The 20,719-nt window shown below is 41.2% G+C and overlaps 10 protein-coding genes across 12 annotated transcripts; 5 read left to right on the forward strand and 5 right to left on the reverse strand.

Annotated features, from left to right (window-relative positions):
• On the reverse strand, nucleotides 1-916 carry LOC129792285 (ribulose-phosphate 3-epimerase). Its single transcript, XM_055831193.1, has one exon. The coding sequence runs from the start codon at nucleotides 830-832 to the stop codon at nucleotides 155-157; it is 678 nt and encodes a 225-aa protein (XP_055687168.1). The 5' UTR covers nucleotides 833-916; the 3' UTR covers nucleotides 1-154.
• A 732-nt stretch (nucleotides 917-1,648) lies between these two features.
• On the forward strand, nucleotides 1,649-2,430 carry LOC129794267 (uncharacterized). The gene is made up of 2 exons (XM_055835037.1): nucleotides 1,649-1,767; nucleotides 1,834-2,430. Exons 1-2 carry the CDS (start codon nucleotides 1,713-1,715, stop codon nucleotides 2,268-2,270), a joined length of 492 nt encoding a protein of 163 aa, XP_055691012.1. The 5' UTR covers nucleotides 1,649-1,712; the 3' UTR covers nucleotides 2,271-2,430.
• LOC129794265 (NADH-cytochrome b5 reductase 3) lies at nucleotides 2,231-4,890 on the reverse strand. 2 transcript variants are annotated; one of them, XM_055835034.1, is made up of 3 exons: nucleotides 4,613-4,890; nucleotides 3,469-4,222; nucleotides 2,231-2,687 (listed from the first exon to the last, which is right to left on the reverse strand). In XM_055835034.1, exons 1-3 carry the CDS (start codon nucleotides 4,634-4,636, stop codon nucleotides 2,515-2,517), a joined length of 951 nt encoding a protein of 316 aa, XP_055691009.1. In that variant the 5' UTR covers nucleotides 4,637-4,890; the 3' UTR covers nucleotides 2,231-2,514. The 2 variants fall into 2 exon arrangements, with proteins under 2 accessions (XP_055691009.1, XP_055691010.1); XM_055835035.1 differs by having other exon boundaries at nucleotides 4,368-4,656.
• Nucleotides 4,891-4,905: 15 nt separating this feature from the next.
• Nucleotides 4,906-6,294, forward strand: LOC129794266 (60S ribosomal protein L10a). Its single transcript, XM_055835036.1, has 3 exons — nucleotides 4,906-5,032; nucleotides 5,330-5,485; nucleotides 5,737-6,294. The coding sequence occupies exons 1-3, from the start codon at nucleotides 5,028-5,030 to the stop codon at nucleotides 6,227-6,229; spliced, it is 654 nt and encodes a 217-aa protein (XP_055691011.1). The 5' UTR covers nucleotides 4,906-5,027; the 3' UTR covers nucleotides 6,230-6,294.
• A 242-nt stretch (nucleotides 6,295-6,536) lies between these two features.
• LOC129794329 (ubiquitin-related modifier 1 homolog) lies at nucleotides 6,537-7,137 on the forward strand. Its single transcript, XM_055835129.1, has 4 exons — nucleotides 6,537-6,654; nucleotides 6,714-6,781; nucleotides 6,841-6,922; nucleotides 6,996-7,137. The coding sequence occupies exons 1-4, from the start codon at nucleotides 6,617-6,619 to the stop codon at nucleotides 7,111-7,113; spliced, it is 306 nt and encodes a 101-aa protein (XP_055691104.1). The 5' UTR covers nucleotides 6,537-6,616; the 3' UTR covers nucleotides 7,114-7,137.
• Nucleotides 7,126-7,855, reverse strand: LOC129794328 (LDLR chaperone boca). Its single transcript, XM_055835128.1, has 2 exons — nucleotides 7,467-7,855; nucleotides 7,126-7,401 (listed from the first exon to the last, which is right to left on the reverse strand). Exons 1-2 carry the CDS (start codon nucleotides 7,853-7,855, stop codon nucleotides 7,239-7,241), a joined length of 552 nt encoding a protein of 183 aa, XP_055691103.1. The 3' UTR covers nucleotides 7,126-7,238.
• A 27-nt stretch (nucleotides 7,856-7,882) lies between these two features.
• On the forward strand, nucleotides 7,883-9,361 carry LOC129794326 (acylglycerol kinase, mitochondrial). Its single transcript, XM_055835126.1, has 2 exons — nucleotides 7,883-8,115; nucleotides 8,180-9,361. Exons 1-2 carry the CDS (start codon nucleotides 7,883-7,885, stop codon nucleotides 9,327-9,329), a joined length of 1,383 nt encoding a protein of 460 aa, XP_055691101.1. The 3' UTR covers nucleotides 9,330-9,361.
• LOC129794327 (polyisoprenoid diphosphate/phosphate phosphohydrolase PLPP6) lies at nucleotides 9,322-10,497 on the reverse strand. The gene is made up of 4 exons (XM_055835127.1): nucleotides 10,232-10,497; nucleotides 10,072-10,169; nucleotides 9,942-9,999; nucleotides 9,322-9,871 (listed from the first exon to the last, which is right to left on the reverse strand). Exons 1-4 carry the CDS (start codon nucleotides 10,241-10,243, stop codon nucleotides 9,377-9,379), a joined length of 663 nt encoding a protein of 220 aa, XP_055691102.1. The 5' UTR covers nucleotides 10,244-10,497; the 3' UTR covers nucleotides 9,322-9,376.
• A 170-nt stretch (nucleotides 10,498-10,667) lies between these two features.
• On the forward strand, nucleotides 10,668-17,301 carry LOC129794342 (uncharacterized). Of its 2 annotated transcripts, XR_008751016.1 has the most exons (4): nucleotides 10,704-11,535; nucleotides 11,601-12,214; nucleotides 13,118-13,330; nucleotides 17,017-17,301. XR_008751016.1 is itself a non-coding variant. In XM_055835142.1 (3 exons), exons 1-2 carry the CDS (start codon nucleotides 10,996-10,998, stop codon nucleotides 12,210-12,212), a joined length of 1,152 nt encoding a protein of 383 aa, XP_055691117.1. In that variant the 5' UTR covers nucleotides 10,668-10,995; the 3' UTR covers nucleotides 12,213-12,214; nucleotides 13,118-13,411. The 2 variants fall into 2 exon arrangements, 1 of the variants encoding a protein (XP_055691117.1); XM_055835142.1 differs by lacking the exon at nucleotides 17,017-17,301 and having other exon boundaries at nucleotides 10,668-11,535; nucleotides 13,118-13,411.
• LOC129794341 (uncharacterized) lies at nucleotides 13,336-20,074 on the reverse strand. Its single transcript, XM_055835141.1, has 5 exons — nucleotides 19,788-20,074; nucleotides 19,352-19,700; nucleotides 16,723-16,878; nucleotides 14,345-15,360; nucleotides 13,336-14,277 (listed from the first exon to the last, which is right to left on the reverse strand). Exons 2-5 carry the CDS (start codon nucleotides 19,448-19,450, stop codon nucleotides 13,584-13,586), a joined length of 1,965 nt encoding a protein of 654 aa, XP_055691116.1. The 5' UTR covers nucleotides 19,451-19,700; nucleotides 19,788-20,074; the 3' UTR covers nucleotides 13,336-13,583.
• Between the last annotated feature and the right edge of the window lie 645 nt (nucleotides 20,075-20,719).

The following is a 20,719-nucleotide window of genomic DNA, read 5'->3' on the forward strand; positions in this document are numbered from 1 at the left end:
TTTTTTTTTAATTCTTCCTTTTTATTTATTTATAAAACTTTAATTTTTTTTATACAAAAATAGATTATTTTTTCTAAACAATTTTCACAAAATTTTGCATTTCGCTCAATTTCTCCATGGATTGGAATGATCAGCCCCTTCTGCAGGAAACTTCCTAGGACTTTCCGATGGCTTTCTCCACAGACTCCCGGAGTGTGGCAATAACAGCCCGCTGATCAGGTGCCTGAATAACCGCAGTTCCGGACACAATCATATTTGCCCCAGCCTGAGCACAGGCATCAATGCTATTGAGCCCCACGCCACCGTCCACTTCAATATCCAACTCTGGGTAGTTCTCCCGCAACCACGTCACTTTGGGCATCATGTCCCCCATGAACTTCTGACCCCCAAAGCCCGGTTCCACCGTCATGACGAGAATCATGTCAGCCATGGTGACAAACTCCTGCACCGCCGTAACAGCTGTCCCGGGTTTCAGTGCCAATCCCACCTTCATCCCAGCCTCACGCACCTTCCGGCAAATACCCTCCACATCCCCCAGAACGGGTTCAATGTGGAATGTGTACTGATCAACACCGGCATCCGCCATGGAGGCAATCCATCGCTGTGGCTCTGCCACCATCATGTGCGTCTCGAAGAAGGCATCGCGAATCTTGGAGCGCAGGCACTTCACGACGGGATGCCCAAATGTGAGATTCGGCACAAAATGCCCATCCATCACGTCCAAATGCAGGTAATCCGCTCCATTGTCCAGCAAACGCTGTGACTCCACATGCAGCTGCGATAGATCCGCATTGAGGATCGATGGTCCAATTTTTGCACAAACTTTCGACATATTTTTGCAGCAAATTGAAAGTAAATAAACTTGACGACGACCTTTGCCCGCGACCTCACATGTGCTCAACCGTTTTGTTGTATGTGTATTCTATATAAATAAAGAACTAAAGAAAGGTCTGTTTGTTGGTACACCGTTTGCTCGTTCGCGATGAAATTTGGCACAGAGGCTCCTTATATCAGGCGGTTTCGAGTGGCCGTATTCATTTTCCCTCCACAGCCCCCCTTCGTAGCGCCCTCAAATATTTTTTATGCATTTTTTGAGAATTTTTGAATTTCGCGCTCTAAATGTAGTTCCAAAATCTGCCACTGGGTATTTTCGGCACTGTTTGCTCAAGAGAAAATGAGATGGATGCATTTCACAGCTATCCGTCTCCCTCATACATTCACTTTTTCGCAATTTTCTCGTGTTTTCCGCCGAATTTTCCGGCCGGAAGTAAGTTTTTGCAATCAGGAAGCGACGACGCGTCGATTGGTATCATTAGTTTTTGGAAAGTTCGCGAAAATGCATTTCCAGCATTTCCAGGAAAAAAAGTGCGTGTAAAATCCCTAACCGTCAAAAATTTTTTTGTAACCCAACCGTCAAAATTTCTACCAGTCCTAATTTCCGCACAGAGCGTCTCTCCGCGGGCCCCAGAGCACCCTTAAGTACCCCAGAAACCCCAAAAATGTGTTTTGTGAGAAAAAATTGGCGGAAAAACAAAGAAATCACGAATTTTGTCGAAATGGAATAAAAAGTTCGTTAAAGTTTAAATTTTATTATTTTTAACACTCTGGTTTTTCGCCGCTATTCGCCACGTGTTCTGTCATCATCGGCTGGGCGTTGTTTGTTTTGATTTTTTCCGTCATAAAAGAAAAGTTTTAAGAAAAGTTGCTAAAAAATGCATTTTCCCGTAATTTTCACGTTTCTTTGCACACTTGCAACATTCCACACAGGTAAGTGGAATTAATTAGCATGTGGAATCATCATTTTGCTGATTGTTTTCCCACCACCCCCAACAGCTAGTGCAATTTGGTGCTATCGCTGCACATCGGCAACGCCCGGATGTGGTTTGTATGATTTCAATTGGCGCGGGATTGGCTACCTGGGGGAGGCTTGTCCCGAAGACGATGACATCTGCATGAAGGTGATTGAGAGGAAGGGTGCCAGTGAGACAGTTATCCGGGATTGCTACAGCTCCCTCCGTGCCATCCGGACGGATATTCCGGCTGATAAGTACGAGGGATGTCGCCCGGCTGCTCTGGACGTTCGCCTCGGGCACTACGTGAATAACAGCATCCGTGAATTGGATGTCCATCGAACACACTTTGACAGCACAACCTTCTGCTATTGCTTCCTCGATCACAGATGCAACTCCTCCCCAACCATCAGTTTATCATTAGCTGCCATTGCAGGGAGTACCATTATGTGCCTCTGGCATTTATTGAGCTTCATTTAAGGTACAACAATTATTATACTGGGAGAGAAGGAGATTAGAATCTCTCAAATATCCTCCAAATAGTGTAACTACTTCCGTCCATAATGTAGACTTCTACTCAGTTTTTTTTTTATACAAAATGACCAATAAAACTAGCTTGTAGTTTGGAAGAAAAAAAAAAGCATGAAGTGTTGATGCGATGAAAGTCCTTTTTGTGATTGATTGCACCCATTCCTTCCACCAAAGTTGTCTTATTTTGCTTGATTTAGTAGGCAAAACGTAGATCAGGACTATGGCCCAATTTATCCAGATTGGGCACACATGCATAGGTAATCATAGGCGGTGGGCCACACATGAGGACGAGGGTTGAATCAGACGGTGGCAGGAGGTGATCTCTGATCATTTCGTCATTTATAAAGCCCTTGCTGTACTTCCAATCTGTCCGGGAGAGAATTGGGTGGGAGAAACAAACATTAATAATTTTTTAACTCTCAATTTCTTCAAGGTCTCTTTCAATTAAATTGAATGAAATTGCATTTTATCGATCAATGATAAGAAAATTAAATTTATAAAGGTGTGCGTTTGCTTTGAGAATAATGTCGATTTATTTTCTAATGACTTTTACAACAATAATAATTTATTTTATTGAAGGAAATCTCGCCTACAAAAAGATTTCAGAATATTTTTTCTTTTTCATTTTCATTTAACATAAAGATGCTAAAAGATATTGAAAAATCATTTATTTTAATGAAAAATTATGAGAAAAACCATAAAAAGAAATATTAGGTAAGACTGGGGCTAAACAGTAAGACTGTTTAATGCTTTTCTTGCTTTATCTTAATTTTTCTCTCAATTATAATGTTTTCGTGCGATTTTTTTGCGCTATAAATCTTATTCTTAATGTTATTCATAATAAAAAGAAAAAAACGTTATAAATCTCATGAGAAATTGCGCACAGAGAAAAGCTAATAAGCTAAACTTCTAGAACAGATTAAATGCGCCTTCCTCAAGCGACTAGAACATGAGCTACACGAGCCACTTGTGTGGCCCCCAAAGAGATTCACCAAGAGCACGCATTTGTGTGCAAATGAGACTTTCTTTGATAACGCGTGGAAGTAATTAAAATTTGACCCCAGAGCGTGACGTTCGTGAGAACTGTGAGGAAAGGTGACCTCATCGCTGATTAAGAAAATACAATAAATAAAAATTTGAAACTCACCACTAGGAGTAGAATCGAGCGTGTACCAGACTTTGAATTGCTCCGGATGCTTCGAGGAGAAATGCTCAAGTTCATTCCGCAGGAGAATATCATTCTCAGATTGATTGGCAAACAACAGGGCAATCTCCGTGCGATCAGTACCAGTCTTGAGGATATTGCGTACAAGCTGAAGCATGGGGGTGATCCCTGTGCCACCGGCAATCATATTAACTTTTGTAGCTTGAATGGTGACCGGGGGATCTTTGCGGGACTTCTTAATACTGAATGACCCATTGCCGAGGTATTGCAGCTTCCCGGAGGGTCCACGGAAGGCAATTGTGTCGCCAATTTTCATCTCATCCAGATACTGAGACATTTTCCCGCCATTCGGGAATTTGGGATGAGTATTCCGCTTGTAGACTTTAATGACGAGATCCACAAAGCCACAGTCATCATCACTGGACACTGGGGTGTATGCCCGGATGACGAGTTCATCATTTATTGTGGCTGAGAGATTAATGTGCTGCCCAATGGGAAGCCCAAGGACGTGCAACTTGGACGGGAGACCAAATCTGAAGCGTCTGGTATCGTGGGAAATCTCCTCTTTCTCAATCAGTGGCAGTAGATACTTCTCATTGGGATCCAGGAGTGTCTTCAGCTTTGCCGGCTTACTGCTCCTGCTCTTCTTGGTCCCCTCATTGGTGCTCTTGTACCAAAACTTGTACAGCACAATACCCGTTACCACGGCAGCAATTGCCACAACTACTGGAAGGCACTGCAAAAGAGAAGGCAAGAAGATGAAGGATTATTATGTAAACACTGAACTTTCCAATTGAGGTTAAGGTTATAATATTTTTTCTTAAGAAAAAAATGATTTTCTTCCACTTTTCCCCCAAAAAAATCACCAAAATCTCACTCACATCGCAATCCATTGTTATTTTGGGAATGTAACAGATGGAAATTGAATGGAATTACGCAAAATCACTGGGAAAAAATTTGAGTTTTTTCCACCAAGGTCAGCAGCAAACGTGCCCAGATTTCGTGTTTCTTCATCAAACTCTCTGGACACCGCGTGAATCTCAAAATCTCCCCAACACAATCACGCATCAGTCACCACAGGCACTCAATCTTAGATTAGAGGGGCATTATATTTATTTTTACTTACGCGAAGAGGAATATCATCTCTCATTGTGTGTGACTTTTTTTTTGCACTCACTTACCGCCTTGACCTTTAACCTTGCGAAATTGGTAGGGCTGTGTGAGTGATTCGCCTGCAATCGCTAAGACCGTATTGTCATGTCACCGTGAAGAGATAACGGGAGAGCGAATGAATTTATTCTCTCTGCTTCTTGCGTCGGAATTTACCGTTTTACTGAAGAAATTCGGGGATTTGTTTTTTGGGAAATTGCTAAAATCTCACAAAATACGAATCCATTTTCCCGCCAAGTAGAGGGCGCTTCAAGATGAAAGCGAGAAAGAGACAGCGCGGTGATAGTGTTATTTATCTCTTTCTCAGAACGTCAATACTTTTGACAATAGCGCCCTCTTTTCTTTCTTTCACGTCGTGAGATCCAGCAAAAATGTCGTAAGTAATTTTTTTCCCTCAATTATCCCCATCATCCATTGCAATTTCTCAATGAAAATGTCTCAAATGCACGCAAGAGACATTATTCATTCATTGGGAATTACTATTTATGCAATATATAAAGCCAGCTGCGGAGAAATTGCCATACTTTAGCAGCACGATATGTTGCTAAAGAAATCCGGGAAGCATTTGCTCCATTTCGTCCTCCAAAGGGATATGGAATGTATATTTCCGGAACAATGTATCCAAAAAGATGGGATTTTAGGCATGAAAAAGTAATGCTTGATGTTTTTGCAGGACAAAAGTATCGCGTGACACGCTCTATGAGTGCGTTAATGCCGTATTGGCGAGCTCGAAGGAGAAGAAACGTGGCTTCCTCGAGACTGTGGAGCTCCAAATTGGTCTGAAGAACTACGATCCGCAGAAGGATAAGCGTTTCTCCGGCACTGTCAAGTATGTCTGGCCCAGTTGAATGGGAGGACCCCCACTCAGGGTCACGAAAAAAATGAGTAGGAAGTCCACAAAACTTCCGCGATAGTTTTAAGAATTTTTTTCTAATTTTTTCACAAAAAAAAATTATTAAAAAAAACTATTGATTTGTGGCTGGTAAGTGGCCCACAATAGTTTCTGTTCTTCTTCCTAGATAAAAGTCTCTGGAAAAGAGATGTGAAGTAGTTTTGTACAACGAATTTTTCTCCCTGCAGGCTAAAGCACATCCCCCGGCCAAAGATGCAGGTGTGCATTCTGGGTGATCAGCAGCACTGTGACGAGGCAAAGGCCAATGAAGTCCCCTTCATGGATGCCGAGGCACTGAAGAAGTTGAACAAGAACAAGAAGTTGGTGAAGAAACTCGCCAAGAAGTACGATGCCTTCCTCGCATCGGAATCCCTCATCAAGCAGATCCCACGTCTCTTGGGTCCCGGTCTCAACAAGGCCGGCAAGTTCCCTGGTCTCCTCTCCCACACGGAGTCCATGACGCAGAAGATTGACGAAGTGAAGGCCACCATTAAGTTCCAAATGAAGAAGGTGCTGTGCCTCTCAGTGGCCGTGGGGCACGTTAACATGCCCGTGGATGAGCTTGTGCAGAACATCCATCTCGCCATCAATTTCCTCGTGTCGCTGCTGAAGAAGCACTGGCAGAATGTGCGATCTCTCCACATCAAGTCCACCATGGGACCCCCACAGCGACTCTACTAAGCAAATATTTGCTTATTTTATTTTTTTTGCTATTTGAATGGCAATAAAAGAAAGTCCACAGGAAATGATTTTGTTTCATTTTTTGAGTTCTTGGGATGAGTTTTTTTCTAGGCACTTTGGTTTTGGATTTTCTCTGAAAAAGTTCTGCTAGGATTTTTCTTGGAAGGAAAACAATGTCAGAAAAGCTTCAGAAGAAATCCTTTTTCAAGTAAAATTCCTTAGATTTTTTATTCTAATCAAAATCCTTTTCTGGGCTTCATTCCCAACGAGAAAAAACCCAAGAAGCTTTTCCGCCAAGAAACCTAACCTCACTTTCAAACAGAACGCTGTGACGTCACTGAGCATAATCAAAATAATTCCGGCGTGGGTCCTTTGTCCTTGTGGAAAATGTGTGAAAATCCCTTGAATATTGTTCTAGAATTTGGGTAAGAGCACAAGGGAGAATCCTAGTTGAATGAAAAATTAAAATAATTCCTAATTTCAGAGGAGGAGCTGAGATTTTGTTCAATAAAATCAAAAGGAGAGAAGTGCAGCTTGAAGGAGGCAAAAAATGTGAGGATCCTTTTGTTGTATAGAGAGTGAAGATCCTTTGCTAAAGTTTGTCTTTCCAGGGAGAATTGGTGACTTGCTGGAGTGGATGAAAATCAACATGCCAACAGATCGTCCGGAGCTTTTTTTCACGGAGGATTCTGTGTAAGTAATTGAATTGAAATTAATCCTTGATCCTCAAAAAAAAAAAAACAAAAAAAAATCCTTTGTTCTTCAGGCGTCCGGGGATATTGGTGCTGGTTAATGAAACTGATTGGGATTTACTGGATACAAGGAACTACGTCATTGAGCCTAAGGATACGATCCTTTTTATATCGACACTACATGGAGGATGAAAAAACGGGTAGTCTCAATGGAAATCAAGTCTTTTATTAAATTTCAGAGATTGCATTGGCCACGAAAACTGGTACTGTGCGCTGCAAAATGTTCCATATTGAACACAAAAACTGAGAGTCCGCCACTACAGCTCCTCCTTGGATGGTTTTGCATATTTCCCCGGATACTTTTTGCTCTCTATCGTCACACTTTCGCATTTTTCCTGTTCCACCAAGAAATCCTTGGCAATCCACGCCTGAGCACCGTCTTTGAACATGAAAATGGCTCGAGCATCTTGAATCATGTATCTGCGGGAATAAACAGCTGGTTAGGAAAAATATTTACCTCAAAAATAGGGAGTCAAAATATTTACCTTTCCGCTTGGATGTGATTATTCCAGAGACTAGATTGCCAGATCTTTGTGACTGTTTCAGCTTCTTCACGTGTTGGATTACCTGCCACCTGGACAAATGCCATGAGGGTCCTGCCTTTCTTTGTCTCTCGCAACATTTCCTCCGGATTATTCATATCGAGCTTCGACAAGTCAATTTGGGGTTGAGGACGTAGATGCTCGGGCAGCTCATCTGGTTCCAGCGGCTCCTCATCCTCCTCCCATTGCTCCAAAAGTCTCTCCATGTCGGCATCCGTATAATCCCGGATATCCTTTTTAGCCCACGACGGTTTATTGCTTTCATCGCTCTTTTTGGCCGCAATGCCCGCAATCACGAAGGCGACAAGGATGAAAAGTGTTCTCTTCTCCATCTCTACGTATCGGAATGATTTGACTAAATGACTAAAATATGGAAATTCGAGCTCCTGTTGACGTCGGCAAACAATTTCTGGTTTGGTGGCGAACACGGCGAAACCGGGTTCAAGTCGCTTCGCGGCGAATTGGGCGAGTGCAGTGTAAACATGGCTTTTGTGGTTAAATTTGCAAAAAATGTGCGAAATCACTGGAAAAAATCAACTTTTGCCGCGGCTGTCATTTGCTACGGGGCCTCCTATGCCAATGATAAACTCAAGTAAGGCTAGAGAGCCAGAAATCCCCACAAAAGTTGATTTAATTCACTTTATTTTCATTTGCAGGATCAACAACTTGATGCGGAAGTACTGTGAGGAGGCATCAGCTGCTGGTTCGGTACTGGGACAGCAACCTCAGCGTGTCCTTGTCCTCCTTAATCCTGCAGCCAATAGGAGATCCGCTGAGGATGCATTCCAGAAGTACTGCGAACCAATTTTGCATTTAGCCGGATTCCTCGTGGATATTGTCAAGACGGACTCTGAAGGACATGCACGGAGGTACATTGAGGAGCTGCAGCACTTCCCCAGTGCTATTGTGGTAGCTGGTGGGGATGGGACACTATCAGAGGTGGTCACAGGAGTGCTTCGAAGGAGTGAGGGGAATGACAAATGCCCCATTGGGATGCTTCCAGTGGGTAGAATGAATGCCTCAAGTGGTGTGGAAGCTGCAAAGAGGAATCGTGTTGAGGAAGCCCGACAATTGGCAGAAGCTGCCATCTCCATTGTCCGCGGGAACACAGCTAAGAGGCATGTAATGAAGATTGAGGTCATTACGGGACAGGAGGAGGAATACAGGCGTCCAGTGTATGCTGTTGGATCCTTCCAGTGGGGTGCCTTTAGGGATATACTGTGCCTACGTGATAGGTACTGGTACACAGGACCACTGAGGGAGTACATGGCCTTCCTCGTGAATTCCTTCAGCTCACGTCCAACGTGGGAGTGTGCAGCTGACATAACGTACACCCCACCGTGTTCTGGATGTCGCAATTGTGGCGCGACGGAGAAGAAAGCACCACAAGCCCACAGTGGTAGGTGGTGGTCAACATTTACCCCAAAAACAAATGGAAGCACTCCCGGAAGGGATTTTTCTAACGTAATCAATGAAATGTGCACGAAAGAATACAATATCGAGGGGAAACATTCAGAAATCACCGTTGGAACTGCCACAGAACCCGCCCTGGAGATGAAACTCTCCCCCGCTGAGGCATCATCATTCAGCTTCATCCTCAAGAGCTGGAAACGCCTGCAGGGACAATTGGAAGCAGCAGGAAGGGAGGCAATTGAGGCGAGAACAGTGCAAATTCTCCCGGAAATGATGGAAAAGGAGAAATACTATTCCATTGACAATGAGGAGTATGATGTGAAACCCATTAGGATTACCCTTCTGCCCAATGCAATCAACATGTTCTCCCAGAGAAAAGCCCAAATTGCTTAAACGGAATTTAATAAAGTTTTAGTTGATTTTTCTTCTATTATTTCCCACTAAATTCCCGTCTGCCCTTCGACGTATTTATCATCCGAGAGGATCTTCATGATCCACAGGGAGGTTTCATTGTCACACCAGAGAATGTAGAGGATGAAGGCTTCAAGGAGTCCAAGAAGAGCTCCAGCTGTAACGTCCAGGATGTGGTGACGGTACATGAGAAGACGCGACAGGCAGACAGCTACAGCCCAGGCTATGATTGGTGGCCAGAAGAGGATGGACACTGGGGAGAGGAGTGTGAAGAATGTGGCCATGAAAACAGCCCTGGAAGCATGTCCGGAGGGGAAGCTAAACTTATCGGGGCCAATACTGAAGGGATCATCATTAACAGTTGGTCGTCGTCTCCTCGTAGCAGCCTTGATGCATGCCACGAGGACAATATCAATGAGAAGGCCAAACAGCAGATTAATTTGCATCTCATACAGATCGGGATTGTCAATGAGCCACGTAAGAATGAACCAAAGTACCAAGATTACAATCCCGTGGCATGACACCTGCAGCAGAGAAAAAAAAACAAAGCAATAAAAACTCATTTTGGCGCAGTTTTCTTGCTTAATTTCTCACCTCAAGCAGACGACAGTGATTACGGAGAGATCTCATGGGCAAAAAGTTGAGCATAAAGCTGTTAATTTTTGAGGAAGAAATTAACCATTAAAAGTTATGAGCTTGTGTAGAAAAACTTGACCCAACTTACCTCACAAATTGCTTTGTGAGCTTCACATCAATGGCCAGAATCTTCTCCAGGGCTGGTGGCAGCTGCCTCTTCTCATCCAACCTCGTTGTGGGATTCATCTACAATGCAATTTGCTTATCAGACGACTTATTTGCTTAGTCAGAGATGACAAAAATCTTACTCCTTTATCCATTATTTTTTCCTTCTAATTTGTTGGAGATTTTTGAGAATATTTACAAGAAAATCTCACTTTGGTTTTGAGAATTTTTGAATAATTCCAACACTGGGACGGTACGGAGGGAGTCCTTGGGCAATTACGCAATGATCACAGTAAATTTAGATTATTTTTATTAATAAATTTAGCAATTTTTGCACGAAATTCCGGTAATCTCTGTCTGATTTGTCTTGCCAATCGCTGCTTATATCAGCAATTGTCTGAAGATTTTTTTAACTTTGTCAAAAGCTGATGTAATCGACGATATGAAGAAATATTCCTCAAACTTTGAGATTATGTCTTAGGACAGATGGGACAATTTCCAAGAACGTCTCATGAAAGTCCGATGTTTTTCCAACAAAAGCGGAATGTTTTTGAAAAAAATGTTTCTTCTGAGTTTCTTCTGGTTCAACAAAGCGCAACAAGTTAGAGGAAAATGGGGTAATTTTAACAAATTACTTAAAATTATTTTCCTCTTTCAATTTATTAGTGTTATAAGCAAAATATTGAATAATAAGAAGAATGAAAAATAATCTTTTTACTAGAAAATTGCGATGTTGTGAAAAGTTTCTCGAGAAAACTCAAAAAGTGCCTTGAAATGAAAACAAAATAGAAGAAAAAGGTGCAAATTAGCCCGAGTCTCTCGTACAGTAACGGAAAACAGCCGGAAGAATAACTTATAAATTGAGTTCGTGCGTCTCTGGCGAAATCTCACATAATTCCAGGGAATTATGTGTGCTCTCAAGGGGAATTCATCATCATCTTTTGGCAGTATTGACTTCTCGGCTATACTCGAGGAAGAATTCCTCGCGATGGAGGCAAAGGAGAATGCCAGGCGCAACTCCTCGCAAACGGATCTCGATATTAGCCTTCTAGCTGGGGATATTGTGACAAATGCCCTGCACATCCCACGGAGTCTCTTCTGTCCTTTCTGTGCTGAGGAGTACATGTTCCAGTTTACACTGAAGGATCACCTCAAGCGCGAGCATCATGCGGAATTGCAGCAACATGTTGGACGTCAGAGAGCTGCCCCGGCTGGGGATGTGAGTCTAGCTGCTTCCCATGCCTGCCCTGTGTGTGGGGCACTCTTCTTCCACATGGCACTACTACCGAAGCACATCCTCAAACGTCACGGACGTACTTTCCTGCAGCACTGGCAGAAGGAGAATGCCGCTGAGATGGTAAGGATGCGTGAAGAGCCGAGTATTTTGTATGCTGCCTGTTCTCCGGGATTAAGTGAAATCTTCAATGGACTTACAACGAATGAGAAGGTGAGAAGTTTCTCTTATCTTTCTCTCAAGAAATATCCTTTAATCTTTGCTGGTGTTCTTTGTAGGAAAAGCCGGAAAATCCCTGTCAGGAAGCTCATCATGAGGCATGTGTGGCAACACCCAGTAAGAGTATTCTTAAGAAAACCCCCATAAAGGGCGGAAGAATCATCACATCTCCATCCTCAGTGTCAATTAGACGTACCAAGAGTGACTACGTGAAGAGATGCACACCGGTGCGCAGGGAATTACGCTTTGATCTTCCGCCGCTGAAGAAAAAATCTCCCGAAGAAAAACTTCCGCCAATGCCGCGTGATGAGACACGCTCATCGTGGCGACTACCCTTTGGGTGGCGCAATAAGAAACCCCCCAAAGCTCCCCCACAAAAGAGCGTAGTAGTCCTCACGAGTACCCCAATCAATGGCCTAGATGACACCATGGATGTTCCCTCCTTTTTTGACCTGGAGCGTTTCCAATGCGCCCGTTGCCGTAAAACGTGGGACAACAATGCTGAGCTCCTGGAGCACCTCAAGGGGCACCACCGGAGTGCCAGGCACTTCATGAGACCCCACTACAGGTGCGCCCAGTGCGGGGCTACTTTCTACCGGAACAGCTACCTAGTACGGCATTGCCACTTCCATCACACCCCACTTAAAACGCGCCAGGTCATCAGGAACTGATGGTGAGTCAATTGAAATTCTTCTTTGAATTGTTTTTTTTTTACCGAAGAGAGTAATAAATTAATTTTTTTTCGCATTTAATTGTGGAATTCAGAAGATGAGGAAATTGAAATTTAAACATGAAAATTAAATTCCTACAAATAAATTAAATTGCCTCTCAATGAGAATGTTTTAATGAATTTTGAAAGCAAAAAAAAATGAGAATTGAAAGAACTTTGCACCAAAGCCCAACCCATTTTGAAGAGACTCGAGCGAGGAATTTTACCAATATATTGCTCTTCTTGAGTTTATAAGAAGCCAATCAGTCAATGAAAGATATCAGTTGTGATTTCATTGGGTAATTGAAGCTCCACCCACAATCCCATTAAAGCAGGAAGAGCTTCATTGCAAAGTTCTTTTAAATAAACAGCAGAACTCAATTCAAATAAATCTTTCATCTAAGCTCCACCTTCGGATGAAAATATTGAATTTTAACACTTAGAGGACACGAATTTCTAACCTCAAACTTTGAGCTTAATTTTCAATGATGAAGAAAACGTTTTTCCAAATTTTTTTTTTATGAACTTTTAGTATTTGATGTCGCCTACACATAGATGTAGAATTCATCAAGATAAATTGGATAAATTTTAATCCATGACAGCTTGAAAAAGTCGAATTGGCAGCGATTGCCAGTTTTGTCCTGCAGTGTTAAATCAATTTTTGGTAATTGAAATGTAAATAAATAAGAAGAAGAGTCGGCTTATAAGAGTCCTGATTGGCTGACAAATTGGGAGGAGTCTCAATGCAAATTTAATTTTTGAGAGATTTTAGGTTGAATTTTCCTCAAAATTTGATAGTCTCTCAGTTCAATTAATCCTTCCTGTAAATGAAGAATCTTCTAATCTAATCATTTTTGTCCTTTTCAGCTCCGTTTCTTTAACAACGAAGAAAATACTCCGCAGTGAAATCAGCAAGAAAGTCTTTAAATGAAATTATCTCACAGAGATAATCAAGATATTACTCTCCAGTATTGTACAACCAGACACACCCCGTCCAGGAATCTCTATTTAATCGGATTTGACCACCAAATGTACGACCAAACCGTAAGTAAACCAAAACGCATCATGAAGCAGGAAGTCGTAAGTTTTTTTTTCCTATAAGGACATTTAATAATTAATTTTAATAAATTGTAATAAATTGAGTTTTACATATTTTAGCTATATAGGCATTTTGTCTAAATAGAAAGGGGGAATAGACTAAACAAGGGGGGTTGCAGGGCAGGGGGGCAAACATTTTTTTTTTTCAAACATTAGGAATGCTCAGTTGATCTGTTCTCATGACTAGAATATTTTGTTGTTGTTGGATGCACACGCGCTGGGGGAAGGAGTCTCACTAGAGGCGCGTAATCTCTGCTTGTGGGGCTTTTGTGGGATCACGTGGGGGAAGGCTAGAGTAGTAGCCGGCGGCGGAAGTGAGGGATGTAGCTTGGGTTGTGGCACCCTTCGGCACCGTGGCACCCTCGAGGCACTCACACAGCGGTGGGCCAACGAGACTAATGGTTGTGGTCGTTGTGGTGGTTTGCTGGACAAATTGGGACGGTGGCGGTGCATAGTTCTCCACATCTGAGAATGCTGTATACCGCTCGTAGGCCGGAGTCATCTTCCGGGGCATTGAATGCCGCTGTGGGGGTATTTGATTGACTTTGGGTGCCACAGTGTCCAGGTAGCCATAGCCAAAGCCATATCCACCCTTCGTTGTGAGATTATCCCAGGATTTGGGCTTCTGCACGGCATACCCGTAGCCCGAAACTGGTTGCACCTGAGCATGGGGATAGAAACGTGTGGGGAAGCTCTGATGCGGGGAGGGTTGAGCGTAGTACGAGACACTTGTGCGTGTTCGGGGATTGGCGCCGGATTTGAGGGAATGCCCACGTGAGGGGTCACTGTGTGGATCCCAGAGGGTGTCTGTGCTGAGGGATGTTGTGTAGGATGTCACTGATCCGTCTACTGTTGTTGCTGCGAATTCACTGGATGTGCATGAGTGCAAACTGCAGTGACTTGCAAGGCCAGCACTGAGGTCGTAGTATCTGAAATGAGGGCGTTAGGGTTTCACCCAGGGATGATTTTTTTCTCTTGCACATTGGGGTGGCTTACCTTGGTTGATTGGCAAATTGGGGTGGTGGAGCTGGTGGGGCAGCTGGTTGTGTTCGCTGCTGATGTCTCTCCTTGGACTCTTTGCTACGATGCTTGTGCTTATGCTGATGGTGATCCTTGCTGTGATGTCGCGATCGTCGACGCACCGGGATGCACTGAGCTTCACAGCACGGGCTAGCCAGGTCGTAGGCATCGAGACTCACGTTGTCCCCATTGTTGGTGGTGGTCTTGCTGCGTCCAAAATGGCAGGGATTGCACGAATGGCCGTGACAATGACGACTGGACTTTGCCTTTTGCTCCTGCTGCTGTGCCTGGGAGCGTTTTGTTGTGTTATCCTCCGGAAGGGATGAGGCTGTTGTGTTGTTATCCGATGACGGCACTCGTCGCAAGTATTGCTGACTTCGGCAACGCTGCTGCTGCTGATGCGGTTGGGGTGGTGGTCCAGCCGGGGCGATACTAATCAAGTACTCCCCACTGCCCGTTGAGGCGGATGGACGTAGAATGTAGCGACAGTGTGGATCGAGGTAGCGATAGGCGAGCATCATTTGCGTCGGTGGTGGACCAACATGCTGCTGGCTCTTCTGCTGCTGCTTCCCCAATCCCCCAACGTCCTCCGTGGATGTTGGACGATTGCCCAGCATTTCTCCCTCACCCACAGCTTCTTCTCCCGCAGCAGTGGCTTTCTTCCTCGCCGGCAAACTGTGTGTCTTCCATTTACCCTCGAGGAGCTCCCTCTCGCGCAGACAAATACGCTCCAACTCACTCATTTTCCCCTGGAGGACATTCTGCAGCTGCAGGTAACGCATGTGGAGCTCCACTTTGCGTACACAATCCTCAAACAACACCACCATGCGCATCCGGGCATCGCATTCCTTTATGAATGTCACGAGTGTCTTGTGATCTGCCTTCTCCATGTCTGTGCCATTGATTGACAGGATCACATCACCTTCCCGCATTCCTGCTCGGTATGCAGGACCATCGTACTCTACATAATCCACATATGTGATCATCTCCACCTGCAAAGAGGTTTTTTTTTCAGTTTTTAATTAATTCAAAATTAATTTTTTTTTTCAATAAAAAAATGAGAAATCATAGAATTCTTTCTTTTTTTATTTCCCCAATTTGTTGACGTTTCGATTCATAAAAGATCTTCCTCAGGCACTACAGCTCTTGGCTGATAGGAATAATAGGAATAATAATATCAAGGGGCGTTTATCTGTTGAATATGTATTTCTATTTATTTTACCGAATTATCCAAATCTTGCCGAATAATCCGAATCTCGACGAATAATCTGAATCTCAACGAATAATATTTAACAAATGATTTGAATCTTAACGAATAATCCGAATCTAATTGACGAATAATCCGAATCTCGACGAATAATCCAAATTTCGACGAATAATTTGAATCCGAAAGAATACTTTGAATTTCACTGAATAATCCGAATCTAAGTGACGAATAATACGAATCTCGACGAATAATATGAATCTCAACGAATAATATGAACTTTAACAATTAATAATTAGAATCTTAACGAATAATCTAAAGTTTGACGTATAATTCAAAACTCAACGAATACTCAGAATTTTACAGAATGATCCGAATCCGAATAATTTGAATCTTGACGAATATTCAGAATCTTCTCGAAGATTAATCCGAATCTTGAAGAATAATCAGAAGATATTCACTCAGATAAACACCCCTTTAAATAATAACTAATTTTCCCATCTAGAACACACATTCAAAGGAAGATTAGGGTCTATTCTAAATTTCTTTCAGAGCTTCTTTTTTATTCTTGTTTGTTAGGCCAATATGTGTTAAAATGAAGCAGAAAAGCTCATAAAATCCTTACGATGTCATTTTCACATTCTTTCCCGGCACTCAATTCAATTTGTGGAGGGCTTTTAAGCATTCTCGCACGCTTTTCCGGCAATTTTCTGCTTTTTAAACAAAGTCAAGGGGTTGTGGCGATGCCATTTTTGCGCCAAAGTGGGTGGAATGAAGGAAAATTGATGCTTGACGGCACTTTTGCCGCGTGGATGGGGGGTGGGGATGGGTAATAGTTTTTGATGGGAGATAGATGCAATAAATTCCGAGCCATTGCATATTATCACGCTGATAAATTTTGATTTAAATAAATTCACGCGAGTAATTGAAACAACGAGTTCAATTACATATTTTTATGCAAATAAATCTCATAATTTGCCGAGAAAAATTAAGAAAGATAATTAATTTTCATAAAATTAATATAATTGAAGAGAAAGTCCTTCATTTTAAAATAATTAAAGTCTTTTAAGATTTCCCAAATTTTCTTCAAGAACTTTCTCATTAAATGTTTGATAAATTTTAGTTTTTTTTCTCTTATTCTTTAACTCACCTCCTGTTCCTTCTTATAGTGAATCCCATAACTTTGAAGCGTAAACCCATACGATCCATTCTTTTTCTCCACAATAATTGTGCGTCGTCTTCGGTCCTCCTCTGGCCGTGTAACCGCCACTCTGTCTGTCTTCATGCGCTGAAGAACCTGCGAGTGCTGGAAAGGAAAAAAAATCTTTATTCTTTATTCGATAAAAAAAATATTTATTTATTCTTTTGCAAAGTGGAGGGAGTATTGAAAATGGGAAAAAGAAATAAAATTTTCTCTTCTGCAAAACTCCTCCACCACACAGAGTGTCCGGAGAGGGAGGAGAAATTGTGCGACTCTTTGATTACCCATTTCCGGACATTCTGCCATGATATACACCGCATGGAATTCCCATTGTTTGCAACTCATCTCCGGCACAATTGCTCAACATTCTTCCCCATACACACAGAGACATTATTGCCTCTCACAGGTCAGACAAATGGGGAATTCAAAGAGAGACGATAAATTGTTGATTTCTTATTTATTTATTTATATTTTTTGTAATTCAATTTGTGCGACAAATATGAGCGAAATATGAATTTAAAATGCAAATTTAGTTTTTTTTTTACAATTCTTCCTCTTCTCTATCTTTCGACACCTTTTGTAATAATACTTCACATACCAATTACAAAGCAATTATCAGGTCCGTCTCTCACTCAGTCAAAGAAGTAACACCTTTTTTTCGCATGAAAATCAATCACAAAACGACACACCTTGAAGAGGCGCCATTCATCAATAAAAAATTACCAAAATCTATTTCTTTTTTTTTTTCTTTAGCTAGCGATAAGACAATGGCTTTGTCTCTTTGTCTCAATACTTAGTTTTTTAAAAAGAAATTAGTTAATTATAAGGTAAATTTAATGGTTTGTGAATTACGGATTTTTCTTTGAAATTTTGTGACGATAAAAAGTCTGTTCTTGATGGCGCTCTTTATTGGAAAGAAATTTTTTAATTTATCAGTGAAGAAAATCTGATTTTTGTAGGGCTTATTAAAGAAAGTAAATTATTTAATTCTTAATCTAATCTTATTTCCTTAATTCTCTAATTTTTTCTCTCTACATTTTTTTAACATTTCAATAATTTAATGAAAAAGTTAGTTTTTGGAGAAAGACGCCCTACTTTCGCTCATATTTTTTTTTTACCTTTTTAAGGAATTTGAAAAACATTCTTACAAAATATTCTGTTTCAAATTCATTTGGTTAAGCCAATAAGATCCTTATTTCGCCTAAGTTTTAATTGCTTGAAACTTTCTAAAATCTCCACAAATGAGAGAGAATCTCAACCTATGTATTACCTACAGTTTTCTCTAATCGTTTATTTTTTTTTAACTCCCATCCTAACCAGGTCTAATCCTTTATCATGTATGTAAAAAGTTAGGTAAGCTTAAGTGCTCTGACGTACTAAAGGATATTAACGCTTTCAGGTCCCTTGGATCTTACGCTGACACAAATGCTTGATTTTGAAAATATTTCATTTTGTATAGTTAATTTTCAAATATTGAGTCCAAATTAGTACAAGACTATGTCTTTACGATCCCGGATCATTTAATGACTACAAAAGGACATCCCCAAGGACTCAGAGGACCCAGGAAGGACGAGAAACCGAAAATTTTTGAGTTGGTATTTTTTGCCAAAAATGGCTTATTGGAGCTCAAACGAACGCACAAAAATTATTTTTAGTTCAATCAACTCGCTAGATTGATCGCGGGCCTGAAAGGATTAAAGCTATTTATCTTCTTTTAATAAATAATGTACATTAAAAATCCTTAAAATGACCTAATTTAATTAAATATTAAAGAAACTTTTTTTTTAACTTTCTATTACTAATTCACTATAATCTTCTTCAGAACTCACGAAAAGCTAATAAATCAGTTTTTTTTTAAAGAATTTCCATTAATTCTCACGAAGAAATTCAAAAGTATCAAACAATTCTAATTCTTAATTCATTCAACGAGACTGTAAATTATTTTTACCCGTTATGTTAACCCATTTTAACCCAGTCACCTCTACTAAAAGTAATTTAATGAATTTAGAATTTATAAAATAAAAATTCTTTTGCTGTACACCGGAAAATTCATTCATTTCCTCCTCAATTTTTATAGAAAAACTTTTCCTTCCCTCTGCAATTTTCCTCTAGTTTAAAATGAATTGATATATAGAGAAATTGTGGGATGAGTGGGTGGAAGTAGTGTGGGTGTCCCTTTTTGTGAAATTTGTGGTTTTCCTGTGGTGTGGAAAAGCGGGAAAATGCCAAAAATATAAATTATCCCATTCCACAAATTCTGAGGCCTAAAATGCCACGACTATATATTTTGTCCTGCCTTGCACTAGTAGAGTCTGACCACTCTTCCCAAAAATATATTTATGCAAAATTTTCATCTCTCTTTGCAAATTAGACAAAACGGAGGGAAATTCTCATTTTGATCAACATGTGTGTGTACGTGTCGTTGTGTGGGTACACCACATAATAATTAATAAAAATGAAAATTTCTCTCTCCCGGACACGCTTCACGTGGTCAGCACAGAAAGTACCCAAGAGAGACTCCATCAATGCGGCGATGAAATGTGCTGCAGGAGGGAATTTTTGGGGAATTATTACTCACCGTAGAGGCATCTAATTCATCCTCCTCACTCATGTCAGGAGTGGATTTTCTCTGCGGTGGCGGAGGCACTGCCGACGTGGGGGACACAATCTCAGCCATATTTCTCCACAGCCGGTTGTGGACACACACTCGTTTCCCTCAGCCGCACAGCCCAAATGTCCGGACACGACTGTGTTGTGCTTTATGTGGGGAGGAGATCTTTAGCGCCTCTCTTTACACATTTTGGCGGCTCCCCTGTGTGTGTGTGCGCGCTCGTCCGGTACTTTCATCTTTTCGCAAGCTTTTCTCACACGAGCCCCATTGTTGGACGTTTTTTTTCTTTATTTATTTATTTATTCAAAATTGTCTTCTGTGGTTGCAAAATTTCAAGGGAAAAAATAAAATTAATGATTTTTTCTTCTTTCAAAAGAGTAACTACGGGAAGGAGTTTACAAACCTTGCGGTGTGTAAGAGGAAAAGCCGAAAATGGAAAATTGATTAAATGAGCTTTTGGCTCACTGAATACAAAAAAAAGTCTTTCTTTTGGAAATTGCACTAAAATATATCACAAAATGCACCAAATTTGTTGGAAATTTCTTTTGGGGAATAATAAAATGGCCCGCAGGACAAGAGAAAAGTGTCCCGGAAAAAACGAGAAAAGAGAAAATCTTCACTTCCACGACGCCATTGTGAGTGGCAATGGGAAATTTTTGCAACATGTCATTCTCTTTCCCCAACTAGGACAGTTCAGGACGAAGGAGTAGAGCCGGAGAAGCTTCATTGCTTGCTACGGAGAGCTTTAGGAGATGGCACAACGTGACTCACAGATGGTGGGGAAAATGCGCGGAAAATGTGCGCAGGAAACGCGACATTTTCCACGCTAGGCGGCAGGACTTTTCCCGTTCCTTTTCATATTTGGGATGTTGCGCTTCGCGCAAATTTTAGAGAGAAAGAAAATGTGATGGTTTATAAGTAGATTAGAGGAACTTATCAATCCCAAAAAAAATATTGCAAAGAGAAGAAATCATTTTCAAACAGCATTTCCGGCAGCAAATTCCAAATTCTCTAAAAGTAATACAACAATTCAAATAATTAATACAACCACTTACAAGCCATTCCGTACTCTTAAATGTATAACCTTCCCTTGTTAGAAAAGTAATACAGCCTCCAAAAAAGTAATACAACAATTCAAATAAATAATACAACCACTTATAAAAGTAATACAGCCGTTAAAAAAAAAGTAATACAGCCTCCAAAAAAAGTAATACAGCCGTTAAAAAAAGTAATACAGCCGTTAAGAAAAGTAATACAACCACTTAGAAAAGTAATACAGCCGATAAAAAAAGTAATACAGCCTCCAAAAAAAGTAATACAGCCGTTAAAAAAAAT

The sequence above is a fragment of the Lutzomyia longipalpis genome, chromosome 3, assembly GCF_024334085.1.
Source record: "Lutzomyia longipalpis isolate SR_M1_2022 chromosome 3, ASM2433408v1".
NCBI classification, from domain to species: Eukaryota; Metazoa; Arthropoda; class Insecta; order Diptera; family Psychodidae; genus Lutzomyia; species Lutzomyia longipalpis.

Bases quoted from the DNA above. Each gene is read 5' to 3' on its own strand.
- LOC129792285 (XM_055831193.1), bottom strand. From the start codon at position 832: ATGTCGAAAGTTTGTGCAAAAATTGGACCATCGATCCTCAATGCGGAT.
- LOC129794267 (XM_055835037.1), top strand. From the start codon at position 1,713: ATGCATTTTCCCGTAATTTTCACGTTTCTTTGCACACTTGCAACATTC. The intron at 1,768-1,833 runs GTAAGTGGAATT...CACCCCCAACAG, and splicing joins ACTTGCAACATTCCACACAG to CTAGTGCAATTTGGTGCTAT.
- LOC129794265 (XM_055835034.1), bottom strand. From the start codon at position 4,636: ATGAGAGATGATATTCCTCTTCGC. The intron at 4,223-4,612 runs GTAAGTAAAAAT...TCTCTTTTGCAG, and splicing joins GAGATGATATTCCTCTTCGC to TGCCTTCCAGTAGTTGTGGC. The intron at 2,688-3,468 runs GTGAGTTTCAAA...TCTCCCGGACAG, and splicing joins GCTCGATTCTACTCCTAGTG to ATTGGAAGTACAGCAAGGGC.
- LOC129794266 (XM_055835036.1), top strand. The intron at 5,486-5,736 runs GTATGTCTGGCC...TTCTCCCTGCAG, and splicing joins CGTTTCTCCGGCACTGTCAA to GCTAAAGCACATCCCCCGGC.
- LOC129794329 (XM_055835129.1), top strand. From the start codon at position 6,617: ATGTGTGAAAATCCCTTGAATATTGTTCTAGAATTTGG. The intron at 6,782-6,840 runs GTGAGGATCCTT...TTGTCTTTCCAG, and splicing joins GCTTGAAGGAGGCAAAAAAT to GGAGAATTGGTGACTTGCTG. The intron at 6,923-6,995 runs GTAAGTAATTGA...TTTGTTCTTCAG, and splicing joins TTTTTCACGGAGGATTCTGT to GCGTCCGGGGATATTGGTGC.
- LOC129794328 (XM_055835128.1), bottom strand. From the start codon at position 7,855: ATGGAGAAGAGAACACTTTTCATCCTTGTCGCCTTCGTGATTGCGGGC. The intron at 7,402-7,466 runs GTAAATATTTTG...TTATTCCCGCAG, and splicing joins AATCACATCCAAGCGGAAAG to ATACATGATTCAAGATGCTC.
- LOC129794326 (XM_055835126.1), top strand. From the start codon at position 7,883: ATGACTAAAATATGGAAATTCGAGCTCCTGTTGACGTCGGCAAACAAT. The intron at 8,116-8,179 runs GTAAGGCTAGAG...TTTCATTTGCAG, and splicing joins TATGCCAATGATAAACTCAA to GATCAACAACTTGATGCGGA.
- LOC129794327 (XM_055835127.1), bottom strand. The intron at 10,000-10,071 runs GTAAGTTGGGTC...AAAAATTAACAG, and splicing joins CTCACAAAGCAATTTGTGAG to CTTTATGCTCAACTTTTTGC. The intron at 9,872-9,941 runs GTGAGAAATTAA...TCTCTGCTGCAG, and splicing joins ATCACTGTCGTCTGCTTGAG to GTGTCATGCCACGGGATTGT.
- LOC129794342 (XM_055835142.1), top strand. From the start codon at position 10,996: ATGTGTGCTCTCAAGGGGAATTCATCATCATCTTTTGGCAGTATTGAC. The intron at 11,536-11,600 runs GTGAGAAGTTTC...TGTTCTTTGTAG, and splicing joins GACTTACAACGAATGAGAAG to GAAAAGCCGGAAAATCCCTG.
- LOC129794341 (XM_055835141.1), bottom strand. From the start codon at position 19,450: ATGGCTGAGATTGTGTCCCCCACGTCGGCAGTGCCTCCGCCACCGCAG. The intron at 15,361-16,722 runs GTGAGTTAAAGA...ACCTCTTTGCAG, and splicing joins ACTATAAGAAGGAACAGGAG to GTGGAGATGATCACATATGT. The intron at 14,278-14,344 runs GTAAGCCACCCC...CCCTCATTTCAG, and splicing joins CAATTTGCCAATCAACCAAG to ATACTACGACCTCAGTGCTG.